This window comes from Branchiostoma lanceolatum, chromosome 1, assembly GCF_035083965.1.
Source record: "Branchiostoma lanceolatum isolate klBraLanc5 chromosome 1, klBraLanc5.hap2, whole genome shotgun sequence".
Taxonomy (NCBI): Eukaryota; Metazoa; Chordata; class Leptocardii; order Amphioxiformes; family Branchiostomatidae; genus Branchiostoma; species Branchiostoma lanceolatum.
Window position 1 is genome coordinate 27840147 of NC_089722.1, and position 13508 is coordinate 27853654.

General features: G+C 41.4%; 2 protein-coding genes across 2 annotated transcripts; one reads left to right on the plus strand and one right to left on the minus strand.

Annotated features, from left to right (window-relative positions):
* The first annotated feature begins 67 nt into the window (after window positions 1–67).
* On the plus strand, window positions 68–4849 carry LOC136446329 (coiled-coil domain-containing protein 42 homolog). The gene is made up of 9 exons (XM_066444683.1): window positions 68–248; window positions 1068–1173; window positions 1316–1420; window positions 1590–1675; window positions 1959–2130; window positions 2611–2774; window positions 3377–3445; window positions 3711–3795; window positions 4345–4849. The coding sequence occupies exons 1-9, from the start codon at window positions 193–195 to the stop codon at window positions 4444–4446; spliced, it is 945 nt and encodes a 314-aa protein (XP_066300780.1). The 5' UTR covers window positions 68–192; the 3' UTR covers window positions 4447–4849.
* Window positions 4850–5697: 848 nt separating this feature from the next.
* Window positions 5698–13490, minus strand: LOC136446298 (dynein regulatory complex protein 10-like). Its single transcript, XM_066444644.1, has 6 exons — window positions 12872–13490; window positions 12250–12473; window positions 7933–8106; window positions 7355–7588; window positions 6643–6849; window positions 5698–6437 (listed from the first exon to the last, which is right to left on the minus strand). The coding sequence occupies exons 1-6, from the start codon at window positions 13251–13253 to the stop codon at window positions 6291–6293; spliced, it is 1368 nt and encodes a 455-aa protein (XP_066300741.1). The 5' UTR covers window positions 13254–13490; the 3' UTR covers window positions 5698–6290.
* Window positions 13491–13508: the final 18 nt, after the last annotated feature.

Consider the following 13508-nt stretch of genomic DNA (forward strand, 5'->3'; position numbering starts at 1 on the left):
ATTGAAATATTTTTCTTGCTAAAAACAACAAAGTTATTGTCCCAGCATGCTCGTAACCAAGCAACGGCCGCCATATTTGTTACGGAAGAAAGGATCCCCGCGGTTTGTTGTTCATATACAAAGTTTCTCCTGGCATTTTGTCCAGAATTTGTCCATTTTCCTGTCCTTACGTGGCCAATCTTAACTGCCAAGATGACTGTGAGTCTAGAGGAATACTTCAGGACCACTTTTGAGGACAAACTCCTCGTGTAAGTAGAGTTTTCTGCTGTTTTATAAAAGAAGATGCGGCTGTTTTTCAGGTCCTTCAACTTTGCAGAAAATTTATTTAGGATATTTTTGTGTCATAAATATAGCTCCTATTACCTAGCTTATGTGTATGTGATGAAAATAGATAATATGTAGGATACTTAAGAATCCATATTTGCAAATTTTGAGATAATCTCGTATCTGCATAAGAAGAACAGCATGCACTTCCTTGCATAATTCTTTGCAAAGTTTATGTGTGCACTTTAGATAAGAATTTAAACCTCCTTGGTGTGTGTGTGTTTAAAACAATATACTAGAATCCCAGATGTTCTTCCAAGCCATTGTAACAACAAAATATCAAAATATTGTCACAATATATGATTTAATTGTGCTATCCAACGAAGTGGTTATGAGTTCTGAAAATATAATATTTTTTGAAACTGACCCCACCAGGTAGCAGAATTAGATTCTCAGCTGATGGATCCATGCCAGCTGCAGACATGTCAAATGACAGTTAGTATAGTTATGTATGCAAATGCCATAATAGTGATGGGATCGCCGCGCGCATGTGCGCGGTAGATCCCAAGTAATTGGACCTTCGAACAAGGTCCAGCTAGACCGAAGCGGCTCCTTCATTGAATACATGTCCGGGAACGAGAGAGGGTAGTCAATTATACTGTAATGTGACTGTGTATTGTTGATAGATAGCACTAAATGACAAGTTGACAGAATTTTAGGATTTCTGTAACTTGTTTCATGTTAGTTTACATTAACGGAGATGAGTTTTAACTTACATATTTCTTGACTTTTTTACATCACAGAAAAATGCCGGAGAGGGAGGACGACCACCTGACCCCCGCGACCCGGCTGCTGGAGAAACGGCGCGAGATGCAGGAAGTTGAGCAGGCGCTCGCAGCGCAGAAAGAGGCAAGAAATACGTTTCACATCTTAAAGCCTACATGTTTTATAAATAATTTACATTTTTGACACACTGGAACACCAGGGAAATATTGGTATCCCACCTGAGTTCTATCCTGCTTTGCTAAGTTAGTGTTTTGGTATCATACAGGAGTTCCAGATGAAGATGGAGAGCCTGCAGCAGAGACGGGAGGAACTGGAACGGAAAGAGTATCAACTCAAGGAGTCACTTCTCAAATTTGATAAATTCTTAAAGGTTTGTCAATTTCATACTATTTTTATAGAATCTGACTACTGTCATTAAATCTTAATACATTTTAAGCTTGATAGTTTTTAAACCACAATTGATTCTTTATTTCTTGTCATATTGCATGTGTTCAGGGTATTATGTGTCATACTATAACCTTTTTTTCACTTCTCCACAGGAAAATGATGCAAAACGAGCTCGAGCAGTCAAAAAAGCAGAGGAAGAGAAAAAATTAAGTAAACAGAAAGATTCAGAAATATCAAAGTAAGTACATATTGCTTATAGTTGACCTAACATGACTGTATTCGTAATTACTAGTAGATCAACTTGCACATACATGTACATCAGGTCACCAAGACAAAAGGTTTGCTCGAAGTTGCAACGTCATATCCCACAATTCCTCTGGGCTCTGGGTACCCTAAATGTTGACTTGAAAATTCAAAGAGATGTACTAAAACTGAATGCAGCATCAGTAGTTCATTCCGTTGAATCCAAAATCACAACTTTTATGTTAATCAAAAGCATTTTCATTGGAACTGCTTTACAGGTTAGCAGAAGACGTTGGAGAGCTGAGTAAAGGGCGGGACCAGGTCCAGTCACGGCTGGAGAAGCATGTTATCTACCACCGCTACCTGGAGCGCGTCCTTGAGCAGGCCGAGGAGTTCCACGAGATACGGGAGGTCATTGACCGTCATGGAACCCTGGTCACCACTCATGAGGTCAGCATTTGGAGGTCAAAGTGGGGTGTATATAATATAGCTGAAAGACGCAAGAAATGTTTTTTCTGTGGCATGATGTTAGGAAGGATTACAAAATTTCATTCACATTTTAGGTATAAGTAGCAATTGTCTGCCACACTGTGTTGGTGTGTAACTGTGTTTGTGTGTCAGAGTGCTTGTAAATGTGTTTGGAATGTGGTTATTACTACTTGACTCTTGACCTATGAAAAAAAAAACAATTAAATTTTTGGCCTCTTGGCGGCTTTTTTTGGGTACTGCAGTAGAGCTTTCAGCTTCTACATGTATATCTCTATTCTAAACATGCTATGGTCACGACATTTGGGTGATAGAAAGCCTTTGTGCCAAGAAAGAAGTGATATAAATTTGGCCCCCTGATCATGAGCTTTGGCCCCCAAGCAGCTTTCTTTTGGAACTGCAGGTTTTTTTAATGCAGGTAACTGAAACATTCTCCTTCCTCAGGACTTGCTTGAGCGTGAACAGAAGAACCAGGATGCGATGGAGAAGGAGAAGGCGAGGCTGGCCAAGTTCCTGGAGGAGAAGAACAACGAGATCATGTCCTACAACAATGAGCTGGCCAATCTGCAGACACAGCTGGACAACGCTCAGGCCTCAGCGGTCAAATGGTCAGTCAAGACATTGGTATTTTTAGATTATATTCAAGTTATGATCTGAGTTTTCTTTCACTGTCTCAAATAAATAGCCATAACTAATTATTATATAGCACATGGGTGTTAGCTAGGTATCCACCCTCAGTCAGATTTACTGGGTCTCTTCTGTCAAGAGAGCATATACAAAACATGTAAATGCCTGGTGTTTTAGGTCTGGAAAAATGCTACCAAACTACTAGTATTTCTGACTTAATCTAGGCATGAATCATTAGACGTCTGGACTCTGTCTATGCAAGTCAAAATCAATCCGATTGTTTTTATTTCACCTGTTTCATTGCCAATAGCTAAGCAATTTGTAAATCGTTGTAACCATTTTACAAGGAGAATAGTTGAAATTTCTTCCAGTTTATTTGTTGAAAGAACAAAGATGTTACTGATAATATACAATCATTCCACTTCAGAAATATCTGTACACTTGTTGTTAAAGGATTGAGCCCATTATGCCAATAAAGTTTCAGACAAAAGATGAATGTAGGGCTGTTCTGCATTAATTTTGTTTTATTCTATAATGATTCCATATTTTTGATACATACTAACCTGTTTTATTTCATTTCTAGGGAGGCCATTTGGACCCACATCAAGAATACAGCTGCAAAGAAGACACTTCTGTTGGGCAGAATCAAGATGTGAGTATGCAAGGTCATAACATTGACATTGATGGCCACAAGCTGGACATATCTACATTACATGCATGAGCATGTGTAGCTATCATGCCGGCATGAAAGTGTCTGATTATACATCATTATTTTCGTCTTATTATTCATGTAGATAATTATGATGTGAACTAAACATATTTGTCCCACATATCTTGCAGCCTTATCATAATTCATGACTTCTGTTTTTCATGTAAAACATGGCATCAGTAATAACACTATCTTTATGCTTGTGTAGGGCAACACATAACCTGTTCCAGTTGGTGAACAAGCACCTGAAACAGGCTGTGGAGATGGAGAACACACACGAGCAGCTGAGCAAGGTAAACATGCTTATTCTTTTTTTTTCTTTGTTTATTGAAATTGCAACAACACAATATAAATACAGCACAGTGACCATTAGCACTCTAAAGTAGCCGTTTGGCACCCAATTCCCTAATGAGTTAGGCAGCAGGAAGAAGGTTAATGAAAACCAAGAAGATACATGTAGCTTTAAAATAAATCATTAGGTTAAATGAGCATCAACTTTTTGTAGCTAGTATGGGGTTCGATGGCAACAGAATGATATTGTTACTTTTCAATTGATGTAAAGCATTATACTTAGGAGCAGGGCAAAGTAGAAATAGCTTTTGTCGACAAGATATTTTTTCCAAACGAAAGTTCATCTGTGACGGTAATTGACATGATTATTCAAGGTTTTATATGCTATTTCTGTACACAAATTAATTTTCTTGCAATAAAACAGGTGGTTCTGCCAGAGAAAGAATGACTGAAAAGTAAGGAAGGCATATATGGAGCTTGGCTTGGGATGTACAATTGATTGACATTGTGCTTTTAGTAACCCATCCTACATTTCCTTTGTTACTGTCCAGATCCAGACGTTCATCTTGGATCTAACTCAGATCACACAGGAGATCAAGCGTGCCGAGACTGCTGCAGGGACGACGTCAATTTTCGGGGGTTCATCTTCGTAAAAATCCCTCTGTTCAAAGGATGTACAGACATATCTTTATAATCAAACTGAGGTTGTTTGACACTCTGAACCTTACTTTTCTTTCCCCAGCATCCACCAACTGCCTATCCCCTCCTTGGCTACCTTGTCTCCATCCAGCCTAGCACCATCTTGGCTCTCAACTCTGCATGCCTGATAATCAATTTTTCTTCCATATAGCGTTTTGCTTCCTATCTCTTTTCTCTTACTTACCTTTTAGTAGCTCTTACCCGTAGTGTGCACAATACTTTTTTCCCTGCATGACCATCCACTCTTTCTACCCTGCATGACCATCCACTCTTTCTACCATAATGATTGTATCCTTTTTCTGTAGCTCTCTCAAAACCCTCTCCCCACCCTTTCCGCCTCCTCCCCTGCAGGTCCAACAGTTTGCCCTTGACCTTAGTTCTGTGGTCAAAGACCTCAAGTCCGAGTTCCCAATCATGTACACGGCCACCGGCGCCCGCATAGCCGATATTCCCAGTGCTCCACAACAGAACAGTACAAGCGACACGGCCAAGCCCTCTCCCAGGCGGCCCAGTCAGGTGGAGGTGAAAATTCCGGGAAAACGCCGGCTGTCACAGGTGCAGATCCACGCCCGCTTCCAGGACATCCCCGGTATCGGACGGGACAGCCCGGATCCCGCCAGGCGCCGGCCCAGCCGAGCCCAACTGACCATGCAACCGCCGGAACTTAGCTAGGGGCCTTTATGGTTCTTGCAAGCAAATTTAGCTCTGACTTTCATTGACAGAATAACCAGAATTAATCGCTCTGTTTATGGAAACTTACCTGTACAGATTGTTCTGCACTTATTAGCATTCTAGTACTTAATGTTGAAAAGGACCTCTGTTCTCAAGTATGGTCAGTGTTTCATTACTTTGTAGTCTTATTGTTAACCCAAAGGATGACCATTGTGGTGTACATAAAATTCATTTGGGATTTGAAGAGCTGCAACATGGCTAATATGAGTTATAAGACATAGCATCAAGCCTGCAACCACTGACCTTGAGCCTTACAATGACAATTCCACAATGCTTGACTTTGCTCTAAAAATGTTGTGTAGATTTTTAGAAAGTGCCTTATACCAACGTCTTGTCAGAAATATCAGATGTTCTACAATGCAGGGCTAAAACTAATACTTCAACTTATATCCTTATTTTCTTACATTAAGGTGTTTCACTATAAAAAATATGAGATAACACTATATTGTAAAAAAATAAGACATGAAGATTGGTGCAGTGTATATGTGGTTTATTCAACACAGCAGATTGTATTATATCAGTTACCATATCCTGTGTTTATGAATTCTGATGTACTTTTCCCAGAATATACTAATAAAATAATATTCTTAACCTGTGTTTCACTCATATGCTGTATGTCTACATAATTTACAAATACTGCGAATCTCTAGAGAAAATATACATGGAGATTCTATGTAAGAAGCAAAAGAATTTAAAACATTTCTGTCTCACATTAAAGCAACCATATGATTATGATTCTTTTATATATACAATGTACAAAACCGTGAACTCTTGAAACTCATTCAGATAAAAATGAACAAAAAATCAGAAATTTGTTTGGTAAAGTTTGTACAAAGCTTGGTTGAGAAAAATCTACAGGTACCATTGTGTGAAGAATTAGAATTCAAATGTGTGTTTTTCTCTATACAATAAGCAATGTTTATTCCGGATTAAAACTTAAAAATTGGATTAACTATTCACTTTGCTGCAAGCTACATGAACAGTGCAGAATTCAAAAGTAACCCATATGATTTCAAAAATGTCTAATAATCCTCCATCAAAAATAATACCAATTGATCGTTGCGTACTACTTCTTCCCTTTCTTTCCCTTCTTGCCCTTGCCTTTGCCCTTGGTCTTCTGCTTGAGCATCTTGCGGACCTTGTAGGATCTCCAGAAGGCCTGGACCACTGTGGCAGCTCGGATGGCCATCTCGAGCTCTCTTTCTTCTTGTTCCTGTCAAGCAAAAGTGGTACCAATATTAGATACAGTAAATTCATTTAAGTTCACTGTTGAAATGATACAACATGTACATGTAGTAGAAACACAGTGACTAACAGCACAGCATGGATATTTACTGTGATGAGTTTGCAGTGAGGACTTAGAACCACATACATGTATCTACCAGTAGATTAGTCCAAATTCTGTTAAAGTTACAAACCTTTTTCTCTGCTGCTATCCTCTTCTCTTCCATGATCTTCGTGTATTCAGCCTCCAGAGTCTTAAACTTTTCTTCCAGCTCGTTAAGTTGGGCCTTCTCCTCTGTATAAACAGCATCCACCTCTTCGTACTCGGTTTGTCGGTCGCCCATGTCTGCGTCATACTTCTGGATCCAGTTCTCTACTTCTGTCTCGATCTTGAACTTCCTCTGCGAGTAAGAAGTTTTATCTTTTAGCCAAACAGCCTAGGAACTCTATCTAGTCCATATCCCTGAGATATTTTCAAAACATCCTGAAATTTTTCAAACCATTTTGAAATTGTTAAAAAAAAATCTCAAGATTTTTCTGAAACTCCCAAGATGCTTAAAAAAATCTCAAGATGTTTTCAATAATCTCAAGATGTTAAAAGAATCTCAAGATGTTTTAAGAAATCTCAAGATGTTTTGAAAAATTTAGGATGTTTTGAAAATATTTTTCATAAAGCATATCAAGGACTCTTCCTGAGGGTTATCATAGTCTAGATCTGTCACTAGTGTGACCTACAATTCTTTTTCAAAATGTCAAAATCTTAACTTACGTGCATGCATGTCTAATCGTCGCAAGATGGGGAACAACAGACGATAAACCAGACATAAGTTCAATTTGTTAAAGGCTACAATCATTGGTTCAAAGTACTCTTCTCAGTCTAAAATCAATCAGTTCAGTGTAAAGTACCTTTCTGAGAGCCAGCTCACTCTCCCTGTGCTCTGCTGTCAGGTTGGCCAGCTGCTGTTTCAGCTGGTTGATCTCCTGCTGAAGTTTGCCCTTCTTAGATTCCGAGTTGCGATTGTCGGCTTGTTCCTCCTTATCTGCGTCCATCTTGGTCCTGCGGATGTGGTCCTCCGAGAACTTCTCGATCGTGTGCAGCTGGTTTTTAAGCTTGCGAATGTGGTCATTTCTTTTGCTGATCTAATGGAAGAAATCATTAAAACTTAAACTTAAAGCGAGACTAACAGTGCTGCAAATTTTAGTCTCAACTATCATTGAGACTTTTCTGGTGCTTATTATTTCTAAGAAATTGATAATCAAATCTTACTCCGTGACCCCTCCCTCCTCCACTTCGACCTTGTTGAATAGTGGCCATGTGGCCGAATGAGCACTTCAAAGAAAAATAAAGGCCTTGGCTTGACCAACAGATTTCAAGAGTTTCAGCAAGATGTAGGGGAAGTTTGCATCGACTTTCCTTACTTGTGCCAACCCCTAACCCCCTTCCTATAATAATCCCATTAGGTTTGACATTGATAGGTGCACACCTCCATGTCCCTCTCGTCCTCTGCCTCCTGTAGCTCTGCCTCCAGTTTCTCGATGACTTGTGCATTTTTCCTGTCCCTGATGGTGATGCTATCCACATAGTCCGCCCGCTGTCTCTCCTCCAGCGGGGTCATCAACAGACGCTCCACGCAGATCTCCTTCAATTCTGCTAGACCCTGTACAACACAAAAATAAGATCATTACATGCTCCTAACTGTAAGGAGTATCCAAGATCTAAGGTTAACGAAAACTTATAATTTTGCAGTTATCCAGGGCTGTTAAAAACATTACAAGCAGTATTACAGTCACAGTGAGTCACTCAAGAAAAAGTACTGTCACAGTAGCTTTTGTTATACAAAATAAGAATGAGAATTGGAGTAAAGGGTTTGCGGAAAAAGCTGGGCTGTCTACCTGGCCTGGCTAGCTGGCCTGTCTACCTGGCCTGTCTACCACGTCAGGCTAGCAACCCAGAAACTCAGAAGCTCAGAAACCCCCATTCATATCCCCACAAATTGTGAGGCCCCAGTGCAGTCGCGCCCCCTAGCGGAACGTTTCCAAAGCACACCCGTTACGCTGGGCGCGGCACAGCACACGCCGATCGTCATTCGAAACCGCGATTTTCGTCCCCTCTTCTTGATTCCTACGAAGTTTACATGAATTGCTTCATCGTCTGAAAACGAACCTGTTGTTCCCATCTCATGATTCTATCGCCCTTTGTTTATGTTATCCAAAGGAACTCTCGAACACTGCATTTAGCGAAGTCACAGACGTCGCTGATCGCCATCTTACTTCACGTGACCATGTTCTTCAAGCTTGCTTCACTGGAGGGCGCTGTTTCAGAGTAGAGTAGAGTTGCCTCTGAATACATCGTTGTTGACAGGTTGTATCAATATCTAACTTGGAGCCACCATTTTACGTCTCTTCCGGCTCCAGCGTAGACACCCTTCCCTAACCGGTGTCTCCCAGTTTACAGGGGCATCCCGGAATTGAGTATCAAACCCAACTTGTGTGAATCTCAATGCGTAAGTTGTGGGACAGGGTGAAGTTGCGAACACAACGATACTAACAGTTTAGATAAACAAAGGAACCATGTGTCTTACGGTTGGGCCGGCTGTAGGCGGGACGCGGACCGGAATATGTAACGTTCATACCACGTGGCTGTCGGCGGACGTTGACAGACTAAAAATTCATACATTTCCGGTTCATGTTTACCGTCTGCTTTGAAACAAGGCTATCTAAACAAACTATCTTAACACAAATACCCAAATAGGTATCTTAACACGCACGTTTTAATAAACAAGAAGGCTAAGTTTTTGGAAAATAAACATGCCTTGCAACGATTATGGTGTATCTATGGTATATCTTTTTATTGATAAATTGATATTTGATACAATGTTACACTATAATACGTTCTGTTTCTTTATTTTTTCTTGAAATAAGGTGAATGCAGAGTTGTTGAACCTACAAGCACGACAAAACAATGTCTGGACGCTGAGATGACAATGACCTTGATCCTTGATACGGCCGTATCTGTCCTGCCCTGTCCAGAAAGTGGCCACGATCGGTGTATATTTCACAGTGTGCTGATTACACGGAACATAACGTAAACGGACAGTGAACAGGCCTAGGGTTCCTTGTTTTATCTAATACATAGAAGAAATCTTTATTGACACGACAAAAGTACAGCGGCTTTCGTATGGTCTTCTACAACTATACATGCAAAACAAGAAACAATGGTATACAAAATGATTAACCTCAGTACATGTATATGGATACTTCACTACTAGGGGGGGGGGGGGGGGGGGTCGAATTCAGAGTTGATGTATGTAAGTCTGCTTACACTTTCATGTCCATTTCATACCAGTCTCAGGCACGAGTGCCATGTTTATTATCAGCTTCTGCCACAAGGTGATAATAAACATGGCACTCGTGCCTGAAACGGACGTGTCTGTCTGTGCGTGCGTGCGTGCGTGCGTGTAACTTTGCTGTGATGGAGATATAATCCGTTGTGTTGGTTGACAGATGGTTCAGGCGCCTGTCAACATTCCCATGTCTTCAAATTACACGGGTAATCATTTACAGGGGCAAAGAGTAGACCGTTGTATACTGCCAGTCTGTACCTTACCTGGCATGTGGTAACTTGGCGCCACTATAATCCCAAGTACGTAGAAACCTGACCCCAACCCTGTGCGTTTATTTCATAACAGCTTGTGGGCCGGTTGAACGAATAAACAAAAAAGATGGGAGACTTTCGTCAGAAGTAGACCAGAATGACAATGAGAGACGTACGTCAGAAGTTGACAAAATTGACGATATCTTTCTAGCATGTACCATGTATACATATATGTTTCTATAAAACGTTTTGACAGTCCGACGTATCCACGTTATCATAAGTAGCGCAGGCATTAAAAGCCTGGAGTTTTCGTTCAGAATTCAAAGTCAAATTAAACCAAACAGGAAAGATATTTGCTGTGATAATCACTAACAATATTGCAAAGACCGCAAGGGAAGATTGTGCCCCGATTTCTTTTCAGCAAACTGCAGGAGACTCATACGGTATTTGTGTACGGCAATTTACGAAATTGCTCCATGCAACAGATGAGAACACACAGAGCGCAAAGGTAATAGTTAGGCCATGTGAGACCTGGGTCACAGTGTCAGCTAACTGCCAGGGGGGTAGGGAGGGTTCATTATTTGATTCACATAAGGACATTGTTATCTTACAGCCACAAAAGTATCAAACTGAATCAAATCTTTAAAGACTAACAGGCACAAATTCAAGCAATCGTTACAATGAAATGGAAAGTCAAGTTTATAAACAGTTGGGAAACTGGGAATCAGAATCACATTTTTTAGATTTTTGAAAAGAACACACATAATGCTCTCAACTCAAACAGTTCCAGTACTACAATGAAAAGGAAAATAACATTTTAGTACCAGTACATTGTAGTCCCACGGGGATGAATTGTAAAAGAGAAACTTCGTGGTAGTGGCCAGGTTCTGAAAACAGATAGGACATGTACGAAGCTTGTTTACAGGTCATTCTGCTTCAATATAATACTTTTTATCTTTTTTATAATACTAGTATGATGTGCTGAAAACAATATCTTTGATTCATTAATTGATAGAAAGAGGATCTTCGGGGATGTGACCATGTTCTAAAACAGTTAGGCCATGGCTGAGGCCTTTCTATGCGAAAATAGTGAAGCTCCCCCACTCGGAGTCTAGAAAGCCCCTTGTGGGAGAAGCTTCCCTATTTTCTCATAGAAAGGCCTCAGCCATGGCCTAACTATTACAAAGCATACAGGTTTGCGGGTCTGCGTTATAATGCTGGATATTGGCGCAGACGTTATAGAGGAACTTCTTGCTTCGTAACTGGGATTGATTTCAGTTCAGTGACAAGAAGGCGGGGCCTCGCCCAAGCTTTCTGGCGTGGTGACCGTGGGGTGACCTGGTGCACATCCTGGGACAGCTGTCCTGGGACGTCCCCGGCGGACGTACTAATTGGAACAACATACGGCCTGCAGTTCACAGCGCCCTGCCTGGGTTAAACTTTGCTACAAAAAAAGCTGTTGTTTCAAAGCAGACGGTAAACATGAACCGGAAGTATCAGTAATTTTTAATCTGTCAGCCATGTGGTACATACGCCGGTCCGCGTTCAGAGGCAACTGAAACGGCGCCCTCCAGTGAAGCAAGCTTGAAGAACATGGTCACGTGAAGTAAGATGGCGATCGGCGACGTCTGTGACTTCGCTAAATGCAGTTTTCGAGAGTTCCTTTGGATAACATAAAAAAAAGGGCGATAGAATCATGAGATGGGAACAACAGGTTCGTTTTCAGACGATGAAGCAATTCATGTAAACTTCGTAGGAATCAAGAAGAGGGGACGAAAATCGCGGTTTCGAATGACGATCGGTGTGTGCTGTGCCGCGCCCAGAGTAACGGGTGTGCTTTGGAAACGTTCCGCTAGGGGGCGCGACTGCACTGGGGCCTCACAATTTGTGGGGATATGAATGGGGGTTTCTGAGTTTCCGAGTTTCTGGGTTGCTAGCCTGACGTGGTAGACAGGCCAGGTAGACAGGCCAGCTAGCCAGGCCAGGTAGACAGCCCGGCTTTTTCCGCAAACCCTTGGAGTAAAGACTGAATACAAACCAGAAAGAAAGTCAATATTCAGCAATTATGCAATTTTAATCCATTGACGTAACAATTAAAAAAAATTCCTTTAAAAAAATCAACCTTTGCTGCTCCATAGCCATACCTGGCTTGACAATGATTTATAATATACAATGTATGCATAAGTGTTTGATTATGATGCCATACCCCCAACAACTCTTTCTCCTGTGCTGTGAGCACGTGGTTCTCTGCCCTGACAGCACTGACAGCTGCTGGGTTGATGCTGAACAGCCGTAAGATGTTCCTTGTGGAGTGGGACAGCTGCTGCTGTACCATCTGCAGCTTGCGAGTCTGCTGTTCACTGACCATGCTGTACATGTCGCTGTAATCTCCCGCTGTCTTGGAGGTGGTGGCGCTGCCCTTTCTGCTGCCTAGGGGTGAACAGCAACAAGATGTAAAATGACTAAGTGATCATCAATTTGAATCGCTGGTGTACAGTAAGTAGAAGTAAAATATCATGACATTGCATATTGACTGAAGTTTGTGGGACTTATTTTGAAATTTACCATGAAGCAAGGGGAAAGGGGCCAGTAGAACATCTAGAAGACCAAACATGATTTTGCCATGAGAGGTCATCCTTCCAAGAAATATGAACTTGAATGTTTTATGGACATTCTGACAGTAACATTTAGGGTAAGGTTTTACTTCAAAAGACAAATTCGAGATAGACTTATAAAACATCAAATATTGAATAAAACACAAAAAACATTTGTCTCCTATATCTCTGAAGTCAGACCATTGACACAAACTTTCAAAGTCAAGTTTTTACCTGCAGATCCCGTTCTGGTACTCCCAGCCGACGACCCCCTCTCTCCGGTCGATTCCTTGGGCATCAGGAGTCCGTTGAAGGTCCTCTGCAGTTCGCAGTGATGTTCCACCTCTCTCTTCAGTTCCACCCCGAGGACCACGCTAAATCTGTCCATGTTCTTGTTGATGTGAGGCAACAGAGCCAAAAGTTCTCCCCTCTTGATGGCATCCTCCAAAACAGCCACGATACGCTGGGACTCCACCGCTGTTAGCTTCTTCCTGGCCGGGTCTAAAACCCTCAAGGCGTCCGGCTGATTTCTCTTACTCGTGCCGCCCAGGGAACCCATGATCGGAGTCCTGCTGTGGGTCTGTTTAGAAGCTGCGGCCAAAGCAACGTCCGCCATGTTTTCTGTGATCTAGACGTTTCCAACAACCAAAAATAAAACAAACTCTTGCGGCGTTAATCTGAGTCTTAACAATCCTTGAATGTGTATTCCCGCCTCTCCTTGGAGTCTGTATGTAGAAGATCCTCCCAAGAACACTGTCAAAGAGACGAAGGACTCACGATATCCAACTGTTCAAAACACGCACCTTCTTCGTAGTTCTGCAGACTTGATTGTTGTTTCACGTTGTTTGGCTTGATGACTGCGCTTGTATAA

Bases quoted from the DNA above. Each gene is read 5' to 3' on its own strand.
- LOC136446329 (XM_066444683.1), top strand. From the start codon at position 193: ATGACTGTGAGTCTAGAGGAATACTTCAGGACCACTTTTGAGGACAAA. The intron at 1,174-1,315 runs GCAAGAAATACG...GGTATCATACAG, and splicing joins CGCTCGCAGCGCAGAAAGAG to GAGTTCCAGATGAAGATGGA. The intron at 3,796-4,344 runs GTAAACATGCTT...GTTACTGTCCAG, and splicing joins CACACGAGCAGCTGAGCAAG to ATCCAGACGTTCATCTTGGA.
- LOC136446298 (XM_066444644.1), bottom strand. From the start codon at position 13,253: ATGGCGGACGTTGCTTTGGCCGCAGCTTCTAAACAGACCCACAGCAGG. The intron at 6,850-7,354 runs GTACTTTACACT...TCTTACTCGCAG, and splicing joins GTGAGCTGGCTCTCAGAAAG to AGGAAGTTCAAGATCGAGAC. The intron at 6,438-6,642 runs GTTTGTAACTTT...TTTGCTTGACAG, and splicing joins GGATAGCAGCAGAGAAAAAG to GAACAAGAAGAAAGAGAGCT.